The 12380-nt window shown below is 40.4% G+C and overlaps 1 protein-coding gene across 1 annotated transcript; it reads right to left on the bottom strand.

Annotated features, from left to right (window-relative positions):
* Positions 1-325: 325 nt before the first annotated feature.
* On the bottom strand, positions 326-11355 carry cusr (Copper-only SOD repeat protein). The gene is made up of 10 exons (XM_070828286.1): positions 11172-11355; positions 7186-9268; positions 6518-6617; positions 4800-4877; positions 3886-3987; positions 3184-3316; positions 2905-3019; positions 2645-2769; positions 1370-1450; positions 326-849 (listed from the first exon to the last, which is right to left on the bottom strand). Exons 1-10 carry the CDS (start codon positions 11209-11211, stop codon positions 758-760), a joined length of 2949 nt encoding a protein of 982 aa, XP_070684387.1. The 5' UTR covers positions 11212-11355; the 3' UTR covers positions 326-757.
* Positions 11356-12380: the final 1025 nt, after the last annotated feature.

The raw sequence follows: 12380 nt of genomic DNA, 5'->3' as shown, positions 1-12380 counted from the left end.
ATAAAGCGATTTTGGTCCAGATGATCTGCAGCAATTCTCCAAAAGATTAGAGGTTAATTGGAGCAGCGTTTATAACTCATATCTAAATAAATAGGTAGTTATTTATGAAACATGAATAAAGTCCTCAGTTATGACACACAGACTCCTTTCAATAACGCTCAATTAGGAAGTGGTGCCAATATGTGGTTGCTCTTCCCTCAGAATGCCTCAGGGGAGTGCTGTCCCACTAAAGCAGTGTATACTCTGTGCTCACACATCTACTCATGTGCTGACATATTTCAGGGGTTTAAAACGTGGACAAAAAAAGGACGATTGGCACAAGGCATAGAAACTTTACTGTATTTTATTCACAATTTTCCAGATATTTACACATGATTTGACATGGTTATACTGTATGGATGGTGCATAAATGAAGAACAAAAGTCAGAAAAAGTACAGCGTTAATATTTAACAGTCCAAATGAATAATATATGAGCAGTATCTATTTTTGGGAAAAACAAAGTTTCTATAAACGCTAAACTGGACAGTTAATCAGTAGCTTGTTGCCTAAAATGATTATTATAAGAAGTAAAATGTAAAACAGCAAGATTTTATGGGTTGACAAAAGTTGTACAAAGACACACAGTTAGTATTTGCCTGATGATTAGTCGGAGCGGCCCACTATCATGTCCTACATTTCATAAACATATTCACAATTTTACAAAATGAGGATCCATGTATCCCAACTGGTGGTGCAAGGTGGGGCTGAATCTCTGAGCTATGAATATATTGTAGATGGCAGCAGGCAGGCAGCAGCAAACATCAAACTGAGAAGAAAACTTCCCGGCACCAACAGCAGGCCTGCGTTCCCTAAAGACATCACACCAGAAAGGTTATCCAAACGAGGAATTAAACCCCATTAAAAGAGGCTACGACTCAGTGTATGAGAAATTATCAACATTAATAGAAAGATGCACCGTTTCTGGAGTTATCCATTTAAAAAAAAGTAAAGCCAAGATGAGAGGTCTTGCCTAGAAATAATAAAACACTGACAGTGTATCAGACTGATCTCTTAACATTTGGGTATGCAGGTTATGTTTACATGTTACCATCTTTACATTTACTGCAGTTCAACTCTGCCATGTGTTTACTGTACTATTGTCCAAATCTACACTAATTTAATGTTGGGTAGATTACCTGCAGCACAATCCTTCTCCACCCAACGTCAGTCTTTATTTAACAAGATAATGTCTATTCCAGAGAGCTGATTTTATAATAATAATATGAATACAAGTCAAACAACCCAACACCAAAGGATAGATGATCAATTTTACATTCCCATTATGCATATTGGATGATTACATCAGACTACAGTGTGGAGCGGACTTACTTGTACATGACTCTGACTCTCTAAATTGACCCATCATCTCGCTGGTTTTGACAGAATTCAGGAGTTCCATGCTGACATTCCCTTTAAGATACGAAGAGACGATATGGAAATGTTTAGTTACATGCACAGACCGTAATTACTGATTTGTTATACTTGATGTCTGTAGCTGAGTCTAAGGGCAGTTATGGACTTGCTTTTCCATCAATGATTTAGAGGAGGACACATAATAAATTCTGCAGTGTATTTCAGATATTTCAGAAATAACAAATAACTTGTATCACATAGCAACTCTTCCTTTCATTTGGTTGTCAGGTAGGTGTGATCGCTTTGAATGGACTTTTGCTTTTGACCAAAGATCAGTGTCAATAACAAAACACGCAGTGCTTAATCTGTGAATTATTCTAGTTTTCTATTCTCAGAAAACACAGAAAACATTTATCATCATCACACACTCCAAAATCTCTCATGTGTGCATCTTCCTGCTGTATCACAGCCATACTCATAATCACAATAAAGGAGGCCTTCTCTGGAACCACTGCAATAGTAGCCTCTCCTCCTTGTGGGAGACTTCTGGGGGCATAAATAACCGTCCTGTGTTATACTGTGTGAAACCTTTGTACAGATGCTCCTCTGTTCCCTCCTGGGACAGAGGAAGGGACAGAAAATGAGACACACAGACACTCAACTTCAGCATCAGGTTACTGAGCATTTATTCAGGCTTTCCAAAGATTTTCAATGCCCATAATTGTTCATTGTCCTGATGAGCACAGCCTGGACACACAGCTTACCCAGATAGGCCACGGAAGCCAGAGGAAGTATTTATAGACTTACATGCTGTACATACAATCTGATAGTGTAGATCCAGATTATATCGCACAAAAAAGCCTTTATGTGTTTGTCAACTGCTTTCCAAATGCAGAAGTTTGCATATGCTTGTTTGTTTTGCCTTCGGCACCACTATGTCCTTTCTGATATTCCAGAGATGTTTTTGTCCTGGAGATGCAACATCCAATAACCTGCAAACACAGTAGCTTCCCCAAAGGGGTGAGATCAGAACAGGCTGCATCACTTAACCAAAGTCAATGCAACCTAATTAAATCTAATTGTTGCAAGAGAGCAGGATCGAACCTGTGTGCCACCACACACTGGCGTTCCCCTCAGTCACTTCCCCTTATCATCTTTTGTTATGTTTGTTGTGTTGAAAGGTAATACAATTTCCCTTTCACTGCAAATTAGACACATTGTCGTGCTGAAAATAGAGGGTTTCTGCCTCACCTGAGACCATGAAGTTGACTTGCTGGCACCTTCCACCGGCTGCAGAGAGGGGAGAGTCCGGCAGGATGGTGACTCTTGCTGTTCCCACCTGCAGGACATCTGCAACCCTCTTACGGAAGTCATATCTGGGCAAAGAGAAATGAAACATCGACTTTGTGATCACATAATGAAATAAATTACTGGAAATACTAAGTGATCAAATCCAGACATGATCAAACTACAGTGTTCAATGAACTTTGGGGACTGTAATAATTTCTCACCTGCTGAAGTTAGTCACCCTGGGAAAGGTCTGCTCTGCTGAAGGGGATTCTGGGAGGATGTCTGCACATGCGATGGTGCCATTTTCGTCCCTCAGCTGAAGAGATCTGTGGACCACTGCAAACACAGGAAAACAGCAGCTGCATCTGTTCTTTGCACTTTATTGCATACATCACAAGTCCTATAGCTAGTTTAACAATTTATTTAAATCTTTAATTGATACCGCTGAAAGATACACACACATTTTCACTAATTTCCCAGGAGAAATGTATGTGTGGTACCTGTGTCGTCTCCAAAGAGCCGGATGATGCTGTCAGTGTAGAATTGCCTCTCAGTCAGGCTGACATTGCCTTGTCTTACAGATACCTCTCCGACCACACAGCTCAGAGGGTTTTCTAGTGTACAGCTGGAGCTCTGAAGGGAGAAGAGAAAAAAGGAAGTGGGTTACACATTTACCACAGAAGCATTTATTTTTGGCATGTTAATTGGTAATACAATGAACCTGGTGGTGATAGCTTGCATAAACCCTGGACAAAAACACAATATAATGGAATATAAAAATTGCTGTTTAAGTTACCTGATACAGCACAATTTACTAATACCAGTTCAAATTCAACAAACAGAGAATGCCAGAGCGGAAGACCACACTAGATAAGATTGATAATTAGATTAAGTCTACTAACTCCACTAGAATAGCATGCGATTAAGCGAAAACCATTTAACCTAATACAGCAGGCAGAACACAGACGAGCAGAGAATGCCTACTCAGAAAGCAAATATACTCTCTACTCTAGCCTAATTTTAGCAGTCCTTGACATAAGATACCCCAAGAAATCAGAATAAGAAGCAAGCATACTTAAATTTACATTTACGCTGCTGATTTAGCGACTTTGTGTTACTTAATGCCTCTTGTATCAGCCTTCCAAAACAGAATCAGGAAGAGGAGAAGCGCAGAAGTTAAAGCAGAGACTGTCTGGTCTTACCAATGATGTCATGTTGAAGGGATTGAATGTGCCACCCCCACCGCTGCACTTGCTGTTGGCGCCCATACGGTTGTTTGTGATGAACAAGGATGTCACAGTTGACTGCAGGAAGGGGTAAAATACAAGTGTGTACATATTGTTTTTCTGTACCTTTCCTTGAATGCTGTATATTTATTTGTTGTTATTTGTCTTATAAATACAAGGACATGAACGCATGGTGCAGACACACCTTTACGATCCCTTTCTAATCCTGCTGCATTCAAAGCAAAGAAAAAAAGAATACACCTGATCTGCAGCGTATTATTTATCCACCCTCATTGTCCCTAATAGACAAACTCATGATCAGATTGCAGGGAGCTGGTTAGATACATTGTGAATCAAGTAAACATCAAGAAGCAGCAAAACCTTTTCTTGGTGAACGCCTAATTTGTGACTCTGGAAGGCAAACTGCATATTTTGTATATCTGCAAAAATGAAACTTGAAACCTTTTGTCGCTGTAAAAAAACCTACTATCTATCACAGTAAATCTGTGTGTGTGTGTGCTCGCGTGTGAGTCTTTCCTCCTTCTCAGACAATAGATCTTGGCATCTACGTGGCAGCAGTGGTTGACACTTTCTTATTTCCTGATGGCTTCCCATGTTATTGTCCATTTTACCTATCACCTAACTTGACATCTATTTTGCCTAATCTGTATAATCTATCAGGTTACTTTTCCTTGAAGGTTTCCTTTCCAAGTTTTTCTGTTTGTGCCTAAATGTTTTAAGATGATTGGTGTGGACTTTTGTTACCCTTTTTAATTTTTTACATTTATCAATTTTTTTTTTTTTTTATTTAAAGGTTTTAACAAGGAGACTATATAAATATCTGAAGTGGCACTTGTCCATATCTGTACAGTATATGACTCTACACTTACTGTTTGTCTTGTTGATGACTGAAGGGACACCTCTAGTGTTGTATCACTGCTACTCCCATCTGGAAACATCTGCTGGCGCTGAGGAGAGAGAGACAAACAAAAGTCCAATAATAGTGAATAATTACATTCAAAACCTTTCAGTGAGCACTGTCATACTTTTATAGGAAATTGTTTAACCAGAACTGGGTATTTGCGGGCACTTAAAATTAACACCAGTTGGGATTTGTGGTTATTGCTTAAGCAAAACTATCAGATTTAAGTTGAGGGAACACATTTCTCCCCTAGACTCATTCTCTCCTTGATAATATAGCCTATTTGCAGATATTACAAGCTCTCATCCATAGATGTAGTGCAGAGCTCAGTATGGGGCCGTCCGGAAGGCGGCTGACAGAGACAGCTGTTCCCTTGGTGAGCTTCCTAGTTTAGGGGGCCTGGAGGTTCCACTAGCCATAGCAGGCGGATGTTAAGCTAAGCTACTGATCTCGCCCCTGCATCCCATAGCTGCTTGTTGCAACCCACCACGGGAATAATGAATTCACTGTCTGTCCAGGGCAGCAGAAATAGTCTGTCATGTTTTTGTGGCAGCTTGGGTCCTAATAAGTTAGCAAGAAAGAAAACCTTGTATGTATTCTGTGGTTGTCAGAGAAAACCATATCCTTCTGATTCGTATAATTTGCTGCCATCATGTAAAAATCTCCAAACATGGTGTTGGGCAATTTTCAAAAGAATTGACTATGTGGGTTTTTTTACACAACAACATCTGACATTTTGGATTAAGGAAACATGTTCAACATCCTTATTGCAACATTATTATCAACATGTCGTGTCATCAAGTTACAGACAAAAGCTGAGTCTTCCTATTATCATGTTAATGGTGGATATTTTACATGACTGAGCCATCTTCAATGCAATGCATCCCCTCCTCTACACAGGCAAGACATCTTACTTCAATTCAGGTCATCCACAAACACACATGCATTCATGGGAAATGATTGCATGAAGTGCAGCTTTTTTTTTCTTTCTAAGAAAAAATCATGTTGAAACTGACAACCTGACCTTGAGCAACAAAACTGCTTTTCTTAACTCCACTCCACTATTACACATTAAAGTCTGTTTACAGGTCTGTCACCCACTCCTCATCTCTGCTTGAGACTCAATGCTGCATTTGCAATTTCTAATCGCAGACTGAATGGTCAGAGGTGGAGTTGCATTTTATACAATGTAGAAGCAAGGTTTTGACAAAGAAGAAGAAGAATATATGTGGTGATATCTCTGGTTCCACCGCTCCAATTTTGATCCTTTTTTACTTGTCCACCGAGAGTCTGACAATGTTATAGGACTGCAAAGCTAAATTGGTGAAGTATTCTGATCAGAAAATCTAATATGAAAAATCAACAAACCACTGATTTAGTTATAGTTACTGCAACAAACAAATGTATTGTGCATTAATGTTTTATTGCTTGCTCTTCTTTAGTTACCTTTAAAAGTGACATTTTTAATACTCGATATATGTAAATAACTGAAAAATGTATAGTATTGTGTATTTATACTGAAAATTCAGTCACTTGAAATGAAAAGGTGAGTTGCACATGATGTGCGTTGGACAACATAGACAGATTAGCAAAAATACTGACGTATGGTATATCATAATATTAACTACATATGTGTGTAACAAACTGGCATTAGTGGAAAAGACTTTGGCTGTTGCTGGTTCCTACCATTGTGACTGTCCCATTCACTGGACTGCTAAAAACAACCTTGGCAATAATCCATTGTCCATCTGTATCTCTGTCAGCTAAGATGTCGGCACACCGCAGTCTGTAGAGAAAACATACAGGCACACACGTGCACAGAAAAACAGAAAACAAGATGAACAAAACATATCCAAATCCTGCAGGGTTAACCCTGCAGGGCTACGCCAATATTTTGTTGAGTCATTCTCAGTGAATGAAGGAGGATTATCTGTGTGTGATACAAAACATAAGATGTATATGTCTATGTAATCCTACACCTGTAATTGCAGTCAATAGACTGGCCAAATCTGTTACTGAGCCAGAGGGCTGCTCAGAGTAGCAAAGCTGAAATATCTGCTCATGCTGGCAAAGTCATCTGTGACTAGTCAAAACGTGCTGCTAACGTTGATGCCATTTTCTTTATGCTGTATCTGTATCATAGATAAAGCAGATCAAATGACTGATACTTCTTCTCTGTGTCAGTGGCTACAGCATTCAGTGATCACCATTTCCTCTTCAGATATGGGAGCCTGCGATAACCTTATACAGTATGTGAAATATTTCCTCATACCCGCTTCTCTATTTCTCTTTAACTGTATATTGTTTTTTTTCTCTGTAATAAGCACAAACACAAAACTGCACACAGTTCTCACCTTGATCCGTTTGTGTAGTGAACCACCATTGACCTTCCCACAATGCTATGGGGTCCATTTAATGGCATGGTAGGGTCCATGTATACAGCCTGAAGCTCATTTTTGCCATTCAGTGTCCCAAACTTTCCGCTGATGTCCCCAATCTCATACTGGTCCACAGTCCCACTTCCAGGTGCAGGGCTGTTTGATATGTTGAAGGCAAAGGGGTTGAAGTGGCCCAAGATGTTTGCGTTGGAACAGGGCTCAATGCTGCCAGGTATGATGGGAAGTATGTGAACGTGGTAACCCCCAGCTAAGGAATTCACGTCCATCAGGGACACGTTTATAGTTGTGGGGCCTTGTGGGACAGCCTGGGAAAACAGCACTTGGCCACTGGACATCCCAGGGCCAAACCATCTACCTACGCGAGCTTTGGGGACCCGCACCATTGTAACGTTGGCACAAGCAATCCTGGGCCCTCCTCTTTCTGCTTCGTGGATGACCACAGAACGACCGATGAAGCCTGACCCGGCCAACGAGGAAGTGACATCAGTGAAGAAGTTTTTTGCTTTCACTCCACCTACTCCTGTGTCGAGATTGATGGTGCTGTGTTTGTTGGAGAGGTCTCCTACCTCGCAGGATAAGGGCCTGGATGGACCACAGTGCTGGGCATAGCTGATGTCTCCTGTGCTAATATTAAAGGGGTTGAAGTGTCCTCCTGTTGTGCTGCAGCGCCTCTCATCATCATCCCTCTCTGAGCTGATGGGGTATGTGTGAACATGCCAGTTGTGGTTTCTGGTTGGTGTCATTGTGGGATTTCCATATGACAAATCCATGAAGATGGATACATCAGACAGGGGATTGTTCTTGAGCTGGGTGAACCAGACCTCCCCAACGACAGGGCTCTGAAATCTGGCTCTGGCTACGACCACTTCATCTGGATAGCTTATGCTGGCACAAACAAACCTAGCACCATCTGGTTCGTGTATCACAACTGAGCGACCTACGATGCTGTTCTGTCCAAACAGAGGGAGGTTGAAGTCCACAAACATCATGTCCACCTCGTTTTTACCTGCAAGGGACATATGTTTGGCACCAAGGTCACCGATCTCATACCTGTCATGTGTTGAACCAGGCCCGTTCGGGTATGTCGGGTCATTTGTGTTGACTCCGAATGGATTCCAGTGGCCACCGACATTATCATTTGAACACCGGGTTTGTGGAGGTGACCTGACTGAGGGGAGCGGAAAATGGTGGACATGGTAAGAGCCGACTCTGCTCTGTAAGTTCATCAGGTTCACCCTCAACTCTGTCACATCAAATGGCGAAGCCTGGCGGAAGCTGAAGTATCCTTTGATTCCTCTCATATTCACAACAGCGCTCACCTGTTTTTCTGGCACATCATAAATCTGGGCACACTTGTAACTTGACCCCATGCGGAAGAGAAGAAAGCCACTGCTGTTGTTGAAGCTCGTCAGGTCCTGGCGGGACTTCTCAGGCTGCAAGGGAGTTCCAACTTTTACGACACCCAGATTGTTCAAAGTTGAGGGATCTAGGCTTCCAAGAAGAACATTACAGCTAGCGGCGGTGCTTGTAGATCCAAAGAGAGTGATATTGGTCTGTGAGGCATTGATGTCACCGATTGTAACTAGGTCTGCAAGCAGTCTGGGGTAGGTCAGTCCTGTGTTGAGGCGGATGTAAACATTACCCGCAATGGGGCCGAAGAACCTGGCCTGACGAGTCTTGAGCGTTTGACCTCGACTTATGACTGTGCATATTTTAGTGCCATTACATGTCTGTAAAGTCAGAGAGAAGTCGTCCAGGTTTGGACTTTCTTCAAAGAGACGTGACACGTTGACTGAAAGGCTTGAGGCAGGATCAGCTGTGAAGGTGAAGACACTGGAGCCAATGTTTGCTTCAGAACAGGGTTGAGCATAATGCCCATACATGACGGGGAACTTGCTGACGGTAAAGTTAAGTGAACCACAGGATCCAGTGCCGGATACATTGACAGTGGCCATCTGAGAGGTGGAGTTAAACTGTACATACCCTGTGACTCCTTCCATGTTCAGTGGTGCAAGAAACTGAACACAGGAAATGGAATCTGAAAAGGATGACAAGCAGGAGGTGATGGTGGTAATCTGGGTTAATGTGGATAATGTTCCCATAATATCTGTGCATGTTACTATATCATCAACGTTAGACAAACTAAAACAGTTGGGTTAAGGTCTGGGAAAGTTTCTCATTTCTCATTAAAGATCCCCTTCAGATATGTTTCAAGATACAAAATACTTAATTTAAATAATGGTCACAAGATGTCTCATGTTTAATTGAAAAGTCCAGTCTCAGTGCATGTGAAATGTGAAAATTAAACAATGTCTGGTATGAGCATATGAGTTAAACAGTAGTTTTAGCAGAACTACAAAAGGTATGAAAAAACTTAACCAATGTGGTTCAAATGGTGGAAATCATTTTAAAGTTTGAATCACATCACTGAAAAATTGATTGAGTTTGAACAGACACAAGAGTTGAAAATGATTTTGTAGAGTAGACATTAAGTTGGAACCCCACAGAAAATTGTACAGAGAATGAATTGGAAGAATAATAAATTATTTTAAATTAAATGATATAAAAATAAGAGGGTGCAGTGCTGTAGCAAAAACATTAATTAAACCTGTTTTAACATGTATTTTGCCACTGAAAAAGCTTGGTGGGCTGTTTTATTTATACATGCTTAACAGCATATTAATGGGTGAGAAAGTTCAGACAACTGAAGGTACATATTTTGAAATTGTGTTTAATTGTGTTTAAATTATGCTACTTTTATGATGCAGATCTACTGAACATGTTCACTTGAGATAGCTATGACAGGCCATCACCATTTAGAGACACATTGACAAATAAACCACAAACTAACTACTATTTCTAGTAGTTACACATAAAGTTAAGTCTCAAACAACCCATAATTACTAACTTTGGGCAGGACACTATTAATAATAATAATAGTTTACTTGTAGAAATATGTTTCTGTAAAAGCACTATATCATTTATATTATGCCAACTGGTAGGTGATGCATTAGTGTACATTTGGTGGAAATATTGTTTGAATTAGGTTGCACACACCTTTTAGTTTCTATTTTCTATTCTCAGTAGAATGTTATATATAGTGGCTACTTTTTAACATCATTCATCCTGTGTTACTTTTGAGGTGAGAGTTAATTGTGGAAATGCAACTTTCACAGCATGACTACAGTCTTGGTCTAAAATGCTGCTGGTAGTCAGAGGGTTGTAAAATAGATCAGTACCCACACTTGAAAGTAGAGCTATCAAACCTAGAGCAACTATTCTATAACTGTTAACACATGTTTTTTGGATTAATGTCTTTTCTGTGAACAGAAAATACTTGCTTACTGGGGAATCTTCCTCTCTGGTGTGATACACCCGTCTGGTAAAATATCTTTTTACAAAATAAAAAAGATAACAAGGATTGCTTGCACACTACTTAATACAGAGGACTATGAATGATCCATCGAAAAGCAACATGTTAGAAATTATGTGCAAGCAACTTGCAACAAAAATCAATTTCCACACATTAAATCAGCAAATACTGCATATGTTGGATTTGGATTTCTGCTTTTATCATTTAAGTGGTTTCAAGAATTTTCACAATATCGTGGTATTCACAGGAAGAGCTACAACCTACTAAGATTTCATCAGCAAAATCAAGCTGCTGGTGTAACCACTGCAAAACAAAGTTAGGCATTGTAAAGAAAGACAAACAATTTTAACCAAAGCCCGTGGTTTTTGGCCATGTGCAATTGAGTAACTGAGAGTCTGCAGGTTTTCCTTCCAACTCAGAAAAAAAAAGCAGCAAAAAAGACAACGAGGGAAAAGACCAATCAGTGAAATGACCATCTGTTGTCATTCTCTGGCATAAGTATTAGACTGATGAATACATAAACTGTAACATACGTCCATGCTGCAGTTAAAGATTGCAAAATACTCACCGAGTAAAGAAAACAGCAGGACAGCTGTCAGAAGGCACATGTTGGCAGATGTGTACAAAACACACAGCAAAGAAAAAAAGTGCTTTTAGACTTAAACTAAACTAGGGTTTAAAAAGACTTCATTGAGGTCCCACAAATCCTTGAAGGTGTAGTTAAGAGAATCAGCTCAGTTACAACATAAGAAGTTCAATGACAGCAAAATGATGGTGATGGTGTGTCTAAGTGTGTTCTCTGAAAATGTGTCATGTGTGACTGGCTTTTAAATGTGTGCAGCCTCTCTTGAGCTTCTTTTTTCTCAGCTCCAGTCTGTCTGTGTCAGCCTGTGATTGGTCTACAGGGCAGCAGTGTCTCATGTATGGAAATAGAGGCGGGAGGAAAAATATTTGGCACCCTGGATGGGTGGAGGCAACCTGTCTCTGTCGTGGTTGTGCTCTTCTTGGCAAAAGAGAGATATTCCTCTGTTTCACTTTGTCAACTTGCATTTCAGTATGTACGTTTCTTTAAATCAAATGGTTCAACCCTAAATTTTGTTGCTATCTCAATTATCTCCAAATGTGGCTTGCAGGCAGACATTAATAACATTAAGTCACAGGAACACACTGATGACAATTACCAGCAGCAATTCATAGTCAGACATAACAGAAATAAAAGATATTTTCATATTAAACAAATACAGATGAAATAAATAGGCAGATTAAAAAGAAAGAATGGCAGGGAATTAAGACAAAGACAGAAAATCTGGAGCCAAATCAGTTGCACTTCTCATGAGGTGCAGTGCAGAACAAAGCACTGTAATTAAATATATTTTTGCCCATGTAAATATGGGCAGGCTTGGCGGGAATAGGGACAAATAAGGTGGCCAGGAGCAAGCTTGAAGCCTCACAGTTTCATGTTTTTTCAGCTGTTTTCTGAGTTGTCGTTCCAGGATCTACTTTTTTCTTTCCCCCTTTAACAAACGTATGTCTGCCTTTTTCCTCAGAGAATATGCCTCAGCTGTCCTTGTGACATGGCTGAAGAAAAAACGAGGAGGAGAAAATAGTCATGTTTTCTAAGAATAGCAGCCCAGTGGCCCATCATTGTGGGCTGTTTGGGGTAGGCTATGCAGCTATTTACACATATTGGAGGGCCTGTGAAGTGGGTCAGGTCCTTCACTTACCCTGTTTAGATCACTGATTGCAGCAGGAGCTGGAATCATGACGTGACCGTGTC

The sequence above is a fragment of the Pempheris klunzingeri genome, chromosome 3 (genome assembly GCF_042242105.1).
Source record: "Pempheris klunzingeri isolate RE-2024b chromosome 3, fPemKlu1.hap1, whole genome shotgun sequence".
Classification (NCBI taxonomy): Eukaryota; Metazoa; Chordata; class Actinopteri; order Acropomatiformes; family Pempheridae; genus Pempheris; species Pempheris klunzingeri.
This window is presented reverse-complemented; position numbering and strand designations above follow the sequence as displayed.